This window comes from Myotis yumanensis, unplaced genomic scaffold (assembly GCF_028538775.1).
Source record: "Myotis yumanensis isolate MYYU_CA2020_CCGP unplaced genomic scaffold, mMyoYum1.0.hap1 SCAF_20, whole genome shotgun sequence".
NCBI classification, from domain to species: domain Eukaryota; kingdom Metazoa; phylum Chordata; class Mammalia; order Chiroptera; family Vespertilionidae; genus Myotis; species Myotis yumanensis.
This window is the reverse complement of record NW_027223771.1, coordinates 1,981,495-1,998,738: the sequence shown is the minus strand read 5'-3', so window position 1 is coordinate 1,998,738 and position 17,244 is coordinate 1,981,495. Positions and strand designations below refer to the sequence as shown.

At 52.1% G+C, this 17,244-nt stretch overlaps 2 protein-coding genes across 3 annotated transcripts in view; both read right to left on the bottom strand.

Moving 5' to 3' along the window:
* Window positions 1-1,785, bottom strand: part of AP3S2 (adaptor related protein complex 3 subunit sigma 2) — a 42,134-nt gene extending 40,349 nt beyond the window's left edge. For both annotated transcript variants that reach the window (XM_070400738.1, XM_070400739.1), the window contains exon 1: window positions 1,652-1,785. In XM_070400738.1, the coding sequence (XP_070256839.1) occupies window positions 1,652-1,720 (69 nt within the window). In that variant the 5' untranslated portion in view covers window positions 1,721-1,785. The remainder of the gene's footprint in view (window positions 1-1,651) is intronic.
* A 1,552-nt stretch (window positions 1,786-3,337) lies between these two features.
* On the bottom strand, window positions 3,338-16,655 carry ARPIN (actin related protein 2/3 complex inhibitor). The gene is made up of 6 exons (XM_070400736.1): window positions 16,490-16,655; window positions 14,348-14,423; window positions 12,056-12,188; window positions 10,226-10,432; window positions 9,674-9,838; window positions 3,338-7,976 (listed from the first exon to the last, which is right to left on the bottom strand). Exons 1-6 carry the CDS (start codon window positions 16,579-16,581, stop codon window positions 7,861-7,863), a joined length of 789 nt encoding a protein of 262 aa, XP_070256837.1. The 5' UTR covers window positions 16,582-16,655; the 3' UTR covers window positions 3,338-7,860.
* Between the last annotated feature and the right edge of the window lie 589 nt (window positions 16,656-17,244).

Sequence of the window (17,244 nt, the reverse complement as noted above, 5' to 3'; positions counted from 1 at the left end):
TCAACTTTAAAAAAACAGAGGGGAGCCCTAGCCGGTTTGGCTCAGTGGATCCGCCTGTGGACTAAAGGGTCCCAGGTTCAATTCGGATCAAAGGGACATGCCAGGATTTCCGGCTCAAACCCACCCCCCACCCCCACCACCACGGGGACGTGCAGGAGGCAGCTAATCAATGATTCGCTCTCATCATTGATGTTTCTATCTCTCTCCCTTCCTCTCTGAAATCAATAAAAAATAAAAGTAGAAAACAGAGGGGAAAATTCACACACACACACACACCATGCAAGTTTTTACCTCAATGTAATTATTTAATAAAATGTAATCTAGCTGAAAAATATTCTATGAAAAGGTAGTGATGTGTGTTTCTTTTCTTTCATTTCTACTTGGAAGAAGAGGAAATAAAGTCTGAAAGAAGTTCGTTAACTTGTCAATAGACACAAGGGTAAAAAAGGTGGAGGTAAGGCTTGAACGTAAATTTTCTCTTTCCCCCTCCAAGGTTTCAGGAGTCTACCAATTGCATATGTAACATTTTGAAACCTCGTCACAGAGAAAGAAAACGTTCCAAAACGTTCAGGGACAGGAGGCAAGTGATGATGTTTGCATTTTCCCACAGAAATGCTTTTGGAAAAATTCCAAGTTCACATTATTATTTATTGAGCCCTCCCGCAGCAGCATGTACAGTTTCTCCTTCCCCACTTTTTTTTCTAAAATATATTTTATTGATTTTTTACAGAGAGGCAGGGAGAGGGATAGAGAGTTAGAAACATCGATCAGCTGCCTCCTGCACACTCCCTACTGGGTATGTGCCCGCAACCAAGGTACATGCCCTTGACCGGAATCGAACCCGGGATCCTTCAGTCCGCAGGCCGACGCTCTATCCACTGAGCCAAACCAGCTAGGGCTCCTTCCCCACTTAAAAAAAAAAAAAAAAAAAATATATATATATATATATATATATATTTGCATCGATTCCAAAGAGGAAGGGAGAGGGAGAGAAAAACATCAATGATGAGAGAGAATCATCAATGGCTGCCTCCTGCACGTCCCCTACTGGGGATCGAGCCTGCAACCCGGGCAGGTGCCCTGACCAGGAATCCAACCGTGACCTCCTGGTTCATAGGTCAACGCCCAACCACTGAGCCGTACCGTCAAGGCACAGTCCCCACTTTTGAAATGACTTTTTCCGAGTCGCTGAGCGGTCCCAGGCAACTCTGAAATGAAATTATCCCAAGAAAGCACCTTCCCTGACTCTCCGGCTAAAGCAAAAAACCTTTAAGAGCCTGCCTGCATATGTCTTCCTCCTCGTGAAACCGAGTTTAAACAAGATCAAAGTGACTTAAATCTTTCAGGATCTCCACGAGGCACCCCGGTCACTTACAGAACCCTGAGACCAAGAAGTGTCACAAAATGGCACAGAAACGCCGGGGTCCAGAAAGGGGTCGGGGAGGACGGGAGCGGCGGGACGTGGGGGGACAGAAGGCCCGACACCGGCCGGGGCCGGGAAAGAGAGTGTGAGGGTCGCGCGTGGTGCGGGAGCCCGAGGCGGTCAGCGGGCGGAGGGGATGGGGGCCCGCGGGCGCCGTGGGGGCCTCGGGCTCGGGAGGAAGGGGACGCGGTGTCCGGGAGGGACGAGACGACGCTGGGCCGCACTCACGAAACGCTGGTAGAAGCGGACCAGCCGCGGCTTCCCGTGGTTGTTGAAAACCAGAATCGCCTGAATCATCTCTGCCGGCCACGCTCCTCTCCGCCCGGCTGTTTCCAGAAAACATCAACTTCCGCCACAACACGGACACTTCCAGTGGGTGCGCCGTGGAAAGTTCCCCGGCGGAAACGTTGCCGGGCGCCCAGGGGCCGGACCGCGAAGAGTCCGGCTTCCCGGTCGGAGAAGGATCCAGGGCCCGCGGGGGTGGGGCTGGTGGGGACCACGAGATACCGAGCTGGGGAGGGTGGTCTCCGCGGTCAGCCTGGCCGGGACGCGGGCTGGGATCCGTGTCCTTTGCCCAGGCCGCCCGCCTGCCTCACCGAGCTCGTGGGAAAAGCAGGTTCCCACGCAGGAACGCCTGCGCGAAGCGGCGGGGGCCTCCCTTTCTCACCGTCCTCATCCCGACATGATGTCCAGCTTTTCCCGCTGTGAGATGAAGGCTCATTTAGCCATTCCCCAGTTGGGGCACATTAAGGTCTTTTTTTTCTTCTTCTTCTTTCCGGCATTCCATCCGTGGTAGATAGTGAATGGTGGAATCAAGAGATCTCTAATGCAATCCCGTTCAAAAGATACCGGAGACCCCATATTGGTAAAATTTGTCGTGTTGTGTGTTTTTTTTCGCTTAATGACAGTCGGGGTGAGGTGGAGCACGTTCTTATGTTACAGATCGAGGTGCAAACGGGATCATGTATCCAAATGACTGGAAATGTTTCAAACACCTTTAAAATGTATTAGACCCACGCCCGGCCCTCACATGCCGGGGTTGCAGGCTGGCTCCCCAGTGTGGGGCGTGCAGGAGGCAGCTGATCAATCATTCTGTCTCGTCATTGACGTTTCTATCGCTCCCTCCCTCTCCCTTCCTCTCTGAAATCAATAAAAATATATATTAAAAAAAATAATAGTAGACACAACAAATGAATGTTTCTCAAAATAAATCAATAAAAAATTTTTTCTAAAATAAATATGTATTCCTCTTGTAGCCAAGGTTTTTTAATTCAAAAAAAATCCAAAGGCAGTAAATATGCACTGAAACTTGACAAAATGCTTTCAATGTTGAGAAGAGTACCAAAGCAAATTCTAAAACAGACCAAGAATGAAGGGGCCTAGCTCTACCAACTATCAAAACCTACTGTGATAGTCACATTGTCATTATAGAAGACCTACTGAAATATAATGGCTAACTGAAATCTATATATATAAAAGGCTAATATGCAAAGTGTCCCCTCAGAGTTGGACTAGGAGACTGGGTTTCGATTGCTTGCTATGACGTGTGCTGACCACCAGGGTGCAGCACGGAACAAAGGAAGACCCCTATTAGCCCCGGCCAGGCCTCAGGAGCCTACCCATGCATGAATTTCATGCACCAGGCCTCTGGTATAAAATAATTTACTATGTGATGTGGGAGACATGATAATCTGACAGTGGGGGAAAATTCAATAAATATGTTGGGATAACTGGTTAGCTATTTGAAATTAAGCAATTTAGTTATCTCACTTCATATCCTTCTACAAATTAAAGGTAAAGTGGATTAGAGACTTAAATATAAAACTAGATAATACCCAAAATGGAAGAAAATGAAGTTGAGTAACATCTGAAAAGAGAATATGTTAGAAGCAATAAAAATCACAAGCCAACAGCTCTATATAAAGACTTTATATTTGTAAAACCAATTTTTAAACATGGGGAAAAAATAAAAATGAACAAATAAAAATGGAAAAGTTGTTAAAATATGGCAAATGTTTGTATTTTAAAATAGAAATAACTGTGATAAACCAAAATGAGCTACTCCCTTAGTAGATAAATGGGCAAAGAAACTGAATAACAAAAAAGGAAATACATCTAGGAAATGAACATTTAAAAAAAATGTTTAAACTCGCTACTAATGGGAGAAAGGCTAAATAAAATAAAGTATTAACTTCAAAATTAAGATATTTTCACCTTATTAAATACAATTTTTAAAAGTGTTAGCATATCCATTTCTGGCAGGGGTAGCATGAAAATGCCCTCTCCTACTTTACTGGTGAAATTATAGTTTAGAACAACCCTTCTGGAAAGCAATTCGGCTATATAACAAACCTTTACAAAAAATTCCTCGATTCTCAGTAACCTGATTCCTGGAAATCTGTCCCTAAAGAAATCACTCATACATATTGTGGGGAGAGGAACACGGGCGGGGGGGGGCGGGCTATTTAATTCACAACAGTTTTGACACATTAATTACATAAGCTCAAAAAGGGACCAATGAATTACCCCAAAATTGTACAATGATAGAGCTATTAAATGGTAGTTGATCTTAAAAAAACAACAACAATGGCTATGAAAACTCAGTAGCAATATGAAAAGTGATTATATAACGATTGAAAAAGGATCATTTCATAAACTGATGAACAAACATAGACCCAGAGACACAGAAACATTGAACAGACTGTCAAACCTCAGAGGGAAGGCAGGGGAGGAGGGACGGGGAGGGGATCAACCAATGAACTTGTGTGCATATATGCATAACCTATGGACACAGACAATAGGGGGGTGAAGGCCTGGGGGGATGAAGGCCTGGGGGGAGAGGGGGGGGGAGAGGGCAATGGGGGAAAAGGGGGACATATGTAATACTTTCAACAATAAAATTTTTTTTAAAAATGCCTGGCCAGTGTGGCTCAGTGGTTGAGCATCAACCTAGGAACCAGGACATCACTGGTTCGATTCCTGGTAAAGGCACATGCCCGGTTGCAGGTTCCATCCCCAGTAGGGGGTGTCCAGGAGGCAGTCGATCCATGATTCTCTCTCATTGATGTTTCTATCTCTCCCTCCCTCTCCCTTCCTCTCTCTGAAACCAATAAAAAGAAATATTTTTTAAAAAGAAAAAGGATCATTAAATTTTGTGTGTAGGTACAGTATGACAACCATGTACAAAGATGGCATATTCCAGGAGCAGGCCACTCCCCACCTCCATGGCTTTGCCGGTGCTCTTGTTGGAAAGCCCTTTCCCCCTCTATCCACCTACGTTTCTTTCCATCTCCACTCTCACCGCTGTAGACGAAACCACGCTAGCCTCTCACCCTCACACTTTCAGGAGTCTTCCACTTGAGCTCAATGCCTTCAGTTTCTCTGTCCTCAAGTGATCTTTGTCTTTGTTGTTAATCCTCCCCCGAGGATATTTTTCCACTGACTTTTAGGGAGAGTGGAAGAGAGGGGAAGACAGAGAGAAACATCAATGTGAGAGAAACACATCGATTGGTTGCCTCCTGCACGAGCCCCGACTAAGGCCCGGGCCAGGAGGAGCCTGCGACCAAAGCACATGCCCTTGACCGGAATCAAACCCTTTGGTCCGCAGGCCGATGCTCTATCCACGGAGCCAAAGCGGCTAGGGCTCAAGTGATCTTTGAAATATACAAATGAGACCTCACCCTTCTCCCTGGGATCACTGGCCTCCAGAGGTGAAGGATAAAGTCCGATCTCCAACCTCATGTCAAACACACCTCCACCGCCACCCATTCTCTGAGCTCCAGCCACAGTGGCCTCTCACTGGGAGCCTCTATCCCCAGCCAGTGTCCCCAGTCCTCCTGCTTAACCACTTTCCTGGCCACCACCATGGTTGGGGTCCACAGTAAGCCAGCTCCATTCAGGACACCCAGGAGGTGGCTTCTACAGCAGCTGAGGAGAGCAACGGCAAGGATCTGAACTTGAAAAGAGCAGCAAGAGCCGAAACCGGTTTGGCTCAGTGGATAGAGCGTCGGCCTGCGGACTGAAAGGTCCCAGGTTCGATTCCGGTCAAGGGCATGTACCTGGGTTGTGGGCACATCCCCAGTGGGGGATGTGCAGGAGGGGGCTGATCGATGTTTCTGACTCTCTATCTCTCTCCCTTCCTCTCTGTAAAAAATCAATAAAATATAAAAAAAAAAAAAAAAAAAAAAAGAAAAGAGCAGCAAGAACAGAAGAGACCCATGAGCAGTCCAGTGACTGGTGGCTCCAGGTGCCCTAACGGAAGTGCGAGTCCCAAGCCTCACAGCCGTATGGTTGAGCCCAGGCTCAAACAGGCAGGAAGGCAAATGATGATAATCCTGGAACCATCATGGTACCTGCTCATCTGCTGATACCAATAGGGCTGATCTCAGCCTGGACAGATAGGTCAGCAGTCAAGGGTTTAAGTAAGTTCCCTAAAATCTGGGAATATAACCCTATCTCACAGGGCCAGCCTGTGTCCAAGGCTCTTCTGTAGGTTAAGGACGCAGGGGACGGGGAAGGAGCACAGCTTTGCTTTGCACAGCTCTGGATTCGAATCCTGGCTCTTCCGCTTATTAGCTGTGTGACTCTGGGCAAGTTGCTTAACTTCTCTGAGACTCCCTTTCTCCTCTGTAGTATCAAAATCATCCAGTCGTTAAGAACCTGGACTTTGAAATCTGATTTCTGGGGCTGTCTCCTCTATGGACCTACTATGGATGGTGCCTCTGAGCTCTAATCTCTGGCGGGGAAATGGAGATAATAATCCCATGTTCCTCATGGGATTGTTGTGACGATTAAGTAAGATATTGCAAGTACTTAGCACAAGTACCAGCACCAGGAAGCACTCAACAGTCAGTGGCTATAATTATTATCATGGAAAGCATCCAGTCGGTGTTTGACACATTAGGGAACTCGATAATTGTTAGTTCACCACCACCACTACCCGCCCACCTATCCCTTTTTTTAAAATATATTTTTTATTGATTTTTTAGAGAGGAAGGGAGAGGGATAGAGAGTTAGAAACATCGATGAGAGAGAAACATCGATCAGCTGCCTCCTGCACACTCCCCACTGGGGATGTGCCAGCAACCAAGGTACATGCCCTTGACCGGAATCGAACCCGGGACCTTTGAGTCCTCAGGCCGACGCTCTATCCACTGAGCCAAACTGGTTAGGGCCCACCTATCCCTTTTCTCTGAGCCAAGAAGGATCCACATGCCACCAAGACCATACTTATTCTCAGGACACGTACATTCCAATTCCAGATCTCTTCACGGGCCTGGGGGAGGGCACACGACCCAGCCAGGCAACGGTCATGGCCAAAACGTATTGGCTTCCTGGTTATAGGGACCTCGCTCAGATGGAACACTGTTTACACCTGACAATAACCCGGTCCGGGTAGAAGAATCCTTTTCTGAAGATTCACTCATTTATACAGAAGGTCCCAAGGTACAGAACAACAACAAAAAAGGTGCTATCGCCCAGCTGGCGTGGCTCAGTGGTTGAGCGTCGACCACATGCCCGGGTTGCAGGCTGGATCCCCAGTCGGGGGCGTGCAGGAGGCAGCCGATCCATGATTCTCTCTCATCATTGATGTTTCTCTCTCTCTCTCTCCCTCTCCCTTCCTCTCTGAAATAAAAACATAAAAAATGCTTCGTTTAGAAAAGATAAAGAAAAAAAAATGGTGCTTTCAAAAATGTGTCCTGCCTTCCGGTTTTGCTCAGCGGATAGAGCGTCGGCCTGCGGACTCAAGGGTCCCGGGTTCGAGTCCAGACAAGGGCATGTACCTTGGTTGCGGGCACATCCCCAGTGGGGGATGTGCAGGAGGCAGCTGATCGATGTTTCTAACTCTCTATCCCTCTCCCTTCCTCTCTGTAAAAAAAATCAATAAAATATATTTAAAAACAAAAGTGTGTCCTGACAGAGTGTGTCTGTCTGCGAGGTGGGGACGAGCCAGCCACACCCGGGCACAGCATCCCCAGGCAAGCAGCCAGGGAGGCCGGGAGGCAGGAACCCCCAAGGTGGCAGAGAACCCGGGAGGAATAGAGAACTGGCAGCTTCGGGAGAGAGAAAGGGGCGCAGGGGACAGAAGGACTGAGCAGGAGAGCAGATTCCGCAGCCCAGAGCACCAGGGAGGGCAGGTGAGGGAGGAAAGCAGAAGACACCAGGGCAGAGGAAGGAGCCTGCCGGCTTCCCCTCTGAGCCGCTTTGCATATACAAGACGGATGTTCCCCGAATCTGCACCAAGACCAAGCCCAGTTCCTCTGCCTGCGCTGGGGCACTCGCTCACCGCCGGCCTCCAGAGACACCGCTGCCATCAGGGCGTGGTTGTCACGACACTAGGAGGCTCCACTCGCACTCAGGGAGGGCCCTCGGTGAGCCAGGGCAGGGGGCCCTGCTGCTGAGGGTGTGGTTGTGGATTTGGTCTTAGCACGGCTTGTTCAAGGCGAGGAAGGCTGCGGGGCTCTTCCTTGAGCTCCAGAATGGAAGTCGATGGAAGAAATTCTCAGCGCGGTGAGCCTTGGGGACCCCGCTTCTCCCAGGAACCTCAGTCGTCCTGGGGATAAAGCAAAGAGACGTGAACTGAGCACATTTTATAAAAGTCTTCTTAAAAAAATGTATTTTATTGATTTTTTACAGAGAGGAAGGAGAGGGATAGAGAGTTAGAAACATGGATGCGAGAGAAACATCGATCCGCTGCCTCCTGCACACCCCCTACTGGGGATGTGCCCTCAACCAAGGTACATGCCCTTGACAGGAATCGAACCTGGGACCCTTCAGTCCGCAGGCCGACGCCCTATCCACTGAGCCAAACTGGCTAGGACTCAGCCTCACCTCTTTAGAGGTGGCCCAGGGAGCCAGCCTGACATCTCCAATTGTTTCTCTGTCCAAGACTCACTTCATTTATTTATTTTTTAATATATTTCTTTATTGATTTCAGAGAGGAAGGGAGAGGGAGAGAGAATCATTGATCGGCCACCTCCTGCACACCCCAAACTGGGGATCGAGCCCACAACCTGGGCATGTGCCCTTGACTGGAATCGAACCCGGGACCCTTCAGTCCACAGGCCGACGCTCTATCCACTGAGCCAAACCGGCTAGGGCTGTCCCTTGCTTTTATAAATCTCTGGGGATTTCTTGTAGATTGACACAGTTCAGATCGACCGAAAAAGAAAGGTCCCAAGCCCTAGCCGGTTTGGCTCAGTGGATAGAGCATCAGCCTGTGGACTGAAGGGTTCTGGGTTCAATTCCGGTCAAGGGCACGTACCTCGGTTGCAGGCTCCTCCCTGGCCCAGGCCCTGGTCAGGGTGCGTGCAGGAGGCAACCAATCGATGTGTTCCTCTGACATCAATATTTCTGTCTGTCTTTTTCCCGCTCTTCCACTCTCTCTGAAAATCAATGGAAAAATATCCTCGGGTGAGGATAAAAAAAAAAAAAGGATTCTCTCAGTTTGGGGTGTGCAGGAGGCAGCCGATCAATGATTCTCTCTCCCTCTCCCTTCCTCTCTGAAATCAATAAAGCAATATATTAAAAAATAAATAAATGAAGTGAGTCTTGGACAGAGAAACAATTGGAGATGTCAGGCTGGCTCCCTGGGCCTAACTGGTTTGGCTCGATGGATAGAGCATCGGCCTGTGGACTGAAAGGTCCCAGGTTCGATGCTGGTCAAGGGCATGTACCTTGGTTGAGGGCACATTTCCAGTGGGGGGTGTGCAGGAGGCAGCTGATCGATGTTTCTCTCTCACCGATGTTTCTGACTCTCTATCCCTCTCCCTTCCTCTCTGTAAAAAATCAATAAAATATATTGAGGAAAAAAAAAAGGAAGGTCCAGATTGTCCCCATTCACACCTGGAAGGAATTTTCCCGATGCTAACACACCCTCAGGAAGGCCACGGAATTCTAACAGGCTGGAGGGTCAAGTTTACACGCTGTCTCCTTGTCCTACGCACAACCACCGCTGGTATGAACAAAACTCCTGCCAAGCCCGGCCTGTGTGGCACAGTGGTTGAGCGTTGACCCAGGAACCAAGAGGTCACAGTTCCATTCCCGGTCAAGGGCGCATGCCTGGGTTGTGGGCTCGATCCCCAGTAGGGGGCATGCAGGAGGCAGCTGATCCATGATTCTCTCTCATCACTGATGTTTCTCTCTCTCTCTCCCTCTTCCTTCCTCTCTAAAAAGCAATAAAAACACACAACTCCTGCCAAGAGGTAAACCACACCAACGCCAAGTCCATAGTCGTTGCCCTTGACCTACCCACTCCGCATCCTCTGCCCCGTCCCCCTGCTCTCCGGGTCTCCGCCACGGCCCCCTCGGAAGACTTTCGGGCCATGATGTTGTCGGTCCACGATGCCCCCGTCTTTGCATCACCAGCGAAATTACACTTGGTCACTGTTCCAGCCTCAAGTTTGGCTAATGAATCTGAGAGAAGGAAAGAAGGTGAGTGGCCTCTCTTCCTGCGGCGGCAACACAGTGGCGGGGGCTGGCCCATTCTACTGGGGTCCCTGAGGCTGGGGGTAACCCATTGTTCTCTGCAGGCCTGGGGGTGGACCTTTTGGGACCCCCAAAGCCCTAGATAGGAGAGGGCACCACCCACAGGTACCCTGGACAGCACCCCAGGATCCAGGGTGTCCAGACTACTGGCCTCAGGGCACTGCCCTGGGACTTAGGGATATATCTCAAGGGGTCTTGTCCCCGCAGAGGCCAGACCTGGCCGCTCCCAGATCTCTAAGCAGGAGGGGTGGATGTGGGGGGGCGGCCCGCAGGCCAATGGGAACACGAGGCCGCAGCGAGGGCTGCACTGCTCACCCAGGAAGGGGCCGTCGCCTCGGGTTTTCAGCCGAACCCTGGCCCCCAGCTCCAGCTCCAGGGCCTCCATCTCCGACTCGGGCATCCAGAAGGCCACGGTCTGCTCGGGCGTGAGGCCCTCCGTCAGGGCGAGCAGCTCCGGCTTATTCACCAGCTCCTTCAGGGCCTCGGGCGTCAGTCTGTCCGTGTCCCCCTTGGCGTCCACCTCTGCAGGCACACAGCACAAGAGGATTGTTCCCGCTGTCGGACCAGCGCTGAGGGCCCTGGCTGACTTAGCTCAGTGGACAGAGCGTCGGCCTGCAGACCGAAGGGTCCCAGGTTCGATTCCGGTCAAGGGCACGTACCTCAATTGCAGGCTCCTCCCCGGCCCCGTGCAGGAGGCAACCAATCAATGTGTTTCTCTCTGTCTTTCCCTCTCTCTTCTATCTCCCTAAAAATCAATGGAAAAATATTCTCGAGTGAGGTTAAGGCTCACAGCCAACTGAGGGCAGGAATGGGCCCATCCTTCCAGGACTCAGCAAGGAGCTCACGGCGGAGGAGGTCAGGTATGGGCTCTGGGCCTGGCTTATGGTAAATGCTCATTAAATGTGCAGACAATTGTCCGGCTGGTGTGGCTCAGTGCTTGAGCATCAACCCATTCACCAGGAGGTCACGGTTCGATTCCCAGTCAGGGCACATGCCCGGGGTTGCAGGCTCGATCCCCAGTAGGGGGCGTGCAGGAGGCAGCTGATCAATGGTTCTCTCTCATCATTGATGTTTCTATATCTCCTTCTCCCTTCCTCTCTCTGAAATCAGTAATAAATAAATAAATAAATAAATAAATAATGTTCGGCCCTAGCCGGTTTGGCTCAGTGGACAGAGTATCAGCCTGCAGACTGAAGGGTCCGGGTTCAATTCCAGTCAAGGGCACGTACAGGTTGCGGGCCTGACTCCTGGCCCTGGTCGGGGCACATGCGGGAGGCAAACAATCGATGTGTTTCTCTCACATCGATGTTTCTCTTTGTCTCTTCCCTTCCTTTCCCCTCTCTAAACATCAATGGGAAAAATATCCTCGGGTGAGGATTAACAACAACAGCGGTCAGAGAATGCAGAGAAGGAATGAGCTGTGGAAAGCACGAGCGAATGCAATGACAGAGGGATGGATGGGTTCCGCGCAACCTCAAAACCTTCCCACACAGGGGTAGATAGCAGAGTCCTGCTACTGCCCAAACCGGGAGAGATATGACATCCCGAAGGGCCCAAGACACAAATGAGAATTTGGCAGGAAAGTGGAGGCCCCCAGGGCCCTGGCCTGGGCTCTGCACCAAGGCAGTGAGAGCCAGAACCAGGTTCATGGATGATTCTGCCAGACTGAGGGGCCGGGGGGGGGGGGGGGGGGGGGGGGGGGGGGGCGGGCGGGCGGCGCGGGCCTGGGATCATCTGAGTGAACGGGGTACAGGAAGGAGTCCAGCCAGGGGCCCTCAGGCCAGACTTTAAAGCCAATCATGCTGCCTGGCTGGCTTGGCTCAGTACTTGACTCAACCTATGAACCAGGAGGTCCAGGTTCGATTCCGTCAGGGCACATGCCCAGATTGCGGGCTCGATTCCCCCAGTAAGCGGGGGGGGGGGGGGGGGGGCGCGTGCAGGAGGCAGCCGATCCATGGTTCTCTCTCATCACTGATGTTTCTATCTCTCTCTCTCCCTCTCCCTTCCTCTTTGAAATCAATAAAAACATATTTAGAAATAAATAAAAAATAAATAAAGTCAATCATGCTGAAAAGGACCCTTTCTTGGGCCACACGGCGAGAGAGAGAGGGCAGAGGGCAGAGGGCAGAGGGCAGAGGTACCTACTGTAGGACGACATGAGGAAGCCCGTGTTCACCTTCCTGGTGTCGCTGAAGTTGGGCTCGATTTCATTTCCCTTGGGATCGAACTTCCGGCGATGGATGCGACTGGGCCGGACATACAGCACGTAGTAGCGCTCCTGGGGGCAGGCAGAGAGTCAGGGGGCTGCTCCACTGCCCCCCTCACCCCCAATACACACACACAGGCCCCACAGGGGGTCCACGCAGCCCTCCCCAAACTCACTCTCTACCCTGGAACCCCACCCTCAGCTCCAAAAATATTCAAGCTGCGCAGATCCCTACTCCAATATTGAATCCATTCATCCATCCATACGGACACCGTTCATTCATTCACATTTTGTTTTAATATATTTTTATTGATTTCAGAGAGAGGAAGGGAGAGGAAAAGAGAGAGATAGAAATACCAATGATAGCCCTAGCCGGTTTGGATCAGTGGATAGAGCGTCGGCCTGCAGACCAAAGAGTCCTGGGTTCGATTCCGGTCAAGGGCACGTACCTCAGTTGCAGGCTCCTCCCCGGCCCGGGCCCTGGTTAGGCCTCGTGCAGGAAGCAACCAATCGATGTGTTTGTGTCACATCTATATTTCTGTCTTTCCCTCTCTAGTCCACTCTAAAAATCAATGGAAAAATATCCTTAGGTGAAGATTAAAATTAAATGAATAAATAAATCTCATTAAAAAATATAGCAACGATAAGAGAGAATCATCGATCGGCTGCCTCCTGCACACCCCCTAGTGGGGATGGAGCCTGCAACCCGGGCCATGTGCCCTGACCGGGAATCGAACCGTGACCTCCTGGTTCATACGTGGATGCTCAACCCCTGAGCCACACGGGATGGGCCATTCGTGTGTTTCATAGAGTATCACCACACACAATGAACCAGGCTAGACATCCATGAGAGGGTGGGCCCACGGCCTGACCCCAAGGTCCCCCACAGCCAAGACAGAAAGTATACAATGACAGCCCCAAACCAAGCGCCAAGGGCCCCAAATACCACGCGGCAGGCGTGGCAGCAGCCAAGACGCCCTGGACCCATCCGAGCCTCAGCTTCCCCTGTCGCACGGGGACAATGTGACGTCTGCTCTCAGGAATGTCACACGGGGGTCAGTGAAATAACGCAGGAGCAGGCACAGCAGAAAGCATGAAGAGTCTAGTGCCGGCTGCAGCTGTTCTAATCAAAGCAGGCGGCAAAATGCTCCCGGGGACGAGGAAGAGGGAATTGCCTCCGGGGAGAACCAGGGAAGGAGAGCGAGGCCCCGAAGGTGGAGCAACCAGCAAGGCACCCGGCACTAAATCTGTCCCATCAGCCCGGCCGGCGTGGCCCAGTGGTTGAGCATCGACCTATGAACCAGGAGGTCAAGGTTCGATTCCCCGTCAGGGCACATGCCCGGGTTGCAGGCTCGATCCTCAGTGGGGGGCGTGCAGGAGGCAGCCGATCGATGATTCTCTCTCATCACTGATGTTTCTATCTCCCTCTCCCTTTCTCTCTGAAATCAATAAAAATATATTTTTAAAATCCTATATAATAAAAGCCTAATAATATGCTAAGTGTTCGATTGTTCAACCGTTGGGCTGGTTGCTATTATGCACACTGACCACCAGGGGGCAGATGCTGACTGGTAGGTTAGCTTGCTGCTGGGGTCCAGCCAATTGGGGACTGGGCAAGATGGGCCGGACACGCCCTGGAGCCCTCCCTCCCTGGCTGGCCAACCTCCCGAGGTCCCTCCCTGGCCCCAATAGTGCACTGGTGGGGTCCCTCAGCCTGGCCTGCGCCCTCTCGCAATCCAGGACCCCTCAGGGGATGTCAGAGAGCCAGTTTCGGCCCGATCCCCGCAGGCCAGGCCGAGGGACCCCACCCGGTGCACCAGGCCTCTAGTAAATAAATAAAATACATCTCTTCCATCAGAAGGCCACGGGACCTCTCCCAAGGGCCTTACAGGCCACTCCACACCCACGGCCTCATTCCCGAACCATTCACCTCACCGCACCTCACCCCTTCCTGCGCTCAACCCTCCCAATCTCCGCCCCAAACACACCACTTGGGTTCAGGGCCTGGTCTGTCTTCTCAGAAAGAACCCAGACCCTCCCATCTGTCCATAGCCTAGCGCGCCGTAACGGATCCCTTTCCACCCGATCCATCTCCCACCTGAGTCCCTCAGGGAGGAAAGAGCTGGACCCAAGACTCGGCACTGACTGAGCCAAGCACGGGGAGCTGGCTTGGTGGGTGAGGACCGTGGGGCCTCTATGTCTATTCCTGCCGGTACCCCCAGCATCCTCACCTTCCTGCCATGGGCGTCCGAGATGCTGTGCCGAGACACATCCACCAGTTCTCCCTCCAGCAGGACACCACTTCCCCTGGGATGAAAGGAGAAGGAGGGATCAGCTGGTTCTGCCAGGCGCCAGGAAAGAGCCCCAAGTTCCAGGCCCAGGTCAGAGTCTGCACTGGGACTGAGGCAACTCCCATGTCTATGAGCAGCCCCCTTCTCTGTGCGTCCCACATGGGGCCTCCACTCCTCTGAGGGTCCCAAAGGCTGGGGCGCTCGCTGCTCAGGGGGTAGGAGGGAACCTTGTCAGGCTGCAAGACCAAACTACGGCCCCTCCTGCAGGGAGGACTGTAACCAGAGACTCAGTCTTCCTATCTACAAAATGGGAGAGTAACACAGGCATCTCACTCTGCTTCTATGATGATGACATAAGATCATGTATGTAAAGTGTTTGGTAAACTAATCAGTGTTTAAAAAGTATAAAGGATTTTACTCTTCTATTTAACCAAATTAGGAGGGGTGTCTAAGTTGCTACAAAGTATCTTTCCTGCCTTGGCTAGTTAGTTCAGTTGGTTAGACCCGTGGTCGGCAAACTGTGGCTCGCGAGCCACATGCGGCTCTTTGGCCCCTTGAGTGTGGCTCTTCCTAAGCCTTAGGAGTACCCTAATGAAGTTAATAACAATGTACCTACCTGTATAGTTTAAGTTTAAAAAATTTGGCTCTCCAAAGAAATTTCAATCGTTGTACTGTTGATATTTGGCTCTGCTGACTAATGAGTTTGCCGACCACTGGCGGACCAAGGTTGCAGGTTTGATCCCGGGTCAGGGCATATACTAGTATAAGGACCAATCACTCTAGCTGGTTTCGCTCAGTGGATAAGATCTTCGGCCTGCGGACTGAAGGGTGCCGGGTTCGATTCCAGTCAAGGGCACATGCCCGGGGTTGTGGGCTTGACCCCCAGTAGGGGGCGTGCAGGAGGCATCTGGTCAATGATTCTCTCATCATTGATGTTTCTGTCTCTCTCTCCCCTCTCCCTTCCTCTCTGAAACCAATAAAAATATATTTTTTAAAAAAGAATCAACCAATGAATAAATAAGTGGAACAACAAATTGATGCTATTGCTTTCTCTCTTTTTTATTTTTTTAAAACATATTTTATTGATTTTTTACAGAGAGGAAGGGAGAGGGATAGAGAGTTCGAAACATCGATGAGAGAGAAACATTGATCAGCTGCCTCCTGCACACCCCCTATTGGGGATGTGCCCGCAACCCAGGTACATGCCCTTGACTGGAATCGAACCTGGGACCCCTCAGTCCACAGGCCGACGCTCCATCCACTGAGCCAAACCGTTTAGGGTTCTCTCTCTCTCTCTCTCTCTAATCAGTCAAAAAAAAAATTTTTTTTTTAAATAAAAGCTTTCCCTTTTCACCGGTTTAAAGCACTCTCACATTCCTGTTCTCATGGCCACTTTGGAGGCAAAGAAGCCCCCAGTCCAGATCGCGGGGTTCCCGCCGAGAGGAGCTGGACCCCACTTCCTGATTCCACTTTTCATAAAAGCAGAAGCTGTGGGTTTCCTATCCGGGAACCACAGAAATGGGAGAGGAGTAGGGGGTGCAAAACATGGCAACTGGCTGTACCCAAGTGCCCCTAACACCCCCTCAACCCTCAAAGGCCCATTGGTTCTCACAACCTCTGGGTCCCTCCCGGCAGGCCTGGCCCTCCCATCCCACATCCGCCGCACCCCTCGGGCCCAACAGCCGCTGGTGGTTCTCCCTCTGGACTCTGGATCCGGTGCAACCCGCGCCCGGGCCAGAAGGAAGGCACGGCAAGCTGGCAAGTGGCTGCCAGGGGGTGGGGTGGAGATCAAGATCGTGAAAACTCAGCACCCACTTTTGAGCCACGTTTGGGGGTCGAGACCCAACCCTCTCCAAGAGTCTGGGGAGAGCAGGGGCGCTTTGGGGCGCTTTAAAGCGCTCGATCGGTGTCAGGGGGTGCGCCCCGCCTGCGGGCCAAGGGGGGCGCGGGAGGAGCGTTGGCACCGCCTGCTTTTCCTCCCACCGACCCCCGCCCAGGGGACCCCACCCGATCCAGGAGCCCCAGTTCAAAGCCGGGCGGCGGGAGGCCCGGCGGAGGCGCGGGGAGGGGCGCGCGGGTTACCCCTGGTGGGCGGCCGGCTCCCAGGCGCCGGGCAGCTGTGCGCTCCGCACCGCCTTGTTCCGGAGCGCGCTGTCCTGGTAGATGCGGCTCATCCTCCCCGGGCCGGGCCGCTGTGCGGGGACCGGGACGACGACGAGCGGAGACTAGCGATTCCCGCTGCGGTTCCGGGAAGGCCGCGGCGCCGGGAGTTCCTGGGCGGGACCTAAAGGGGCCGAGCCTCATTCCTGCCCTGGGACCGTGCGCGCAGGGAGGGGACATCTGGGAAGACCCTGGGTTGGGCCCCGAGCGCTTCCTTCCTTTTTTCTCTCCCTTTTCCTGTTACTGGAGAGAGACCCCTGCCCCAACGCACGCACAGAGGAGAAATGGAGGCCCCGAGATCCTATAGGATCAGCTGTGAAAGGACGGGTTTCCAGAGAACAAGAATGGAGAAAAGGGAAAAGCCCTTAGGGTGAGGGGGTGGGGGCGGTGGGGGGCGCCTGCTCTTCGGGCCCCGCCCCAGGTCCCACAATGGCTGAGGCTCCCGGGGTCTGCGATGCAGGAACCTAGGCTTGGGTTTCAGATCCGGGGCTCCCCGCGGGTTGGAGCCCCAGCTGTGCGCCCCAGGACAAGTTCCTCAATCTCTGAGCCTGATTCCTCCTCTGTAAAACGGGGTTATGTCGTAATGTACCCCGCGAATCACAGAAGGACACCTCAAGAAGTCGAATTAAAGAGTCACATTTATTGCAATCCGGGACCATGAGGGGCCATTCCCCAAA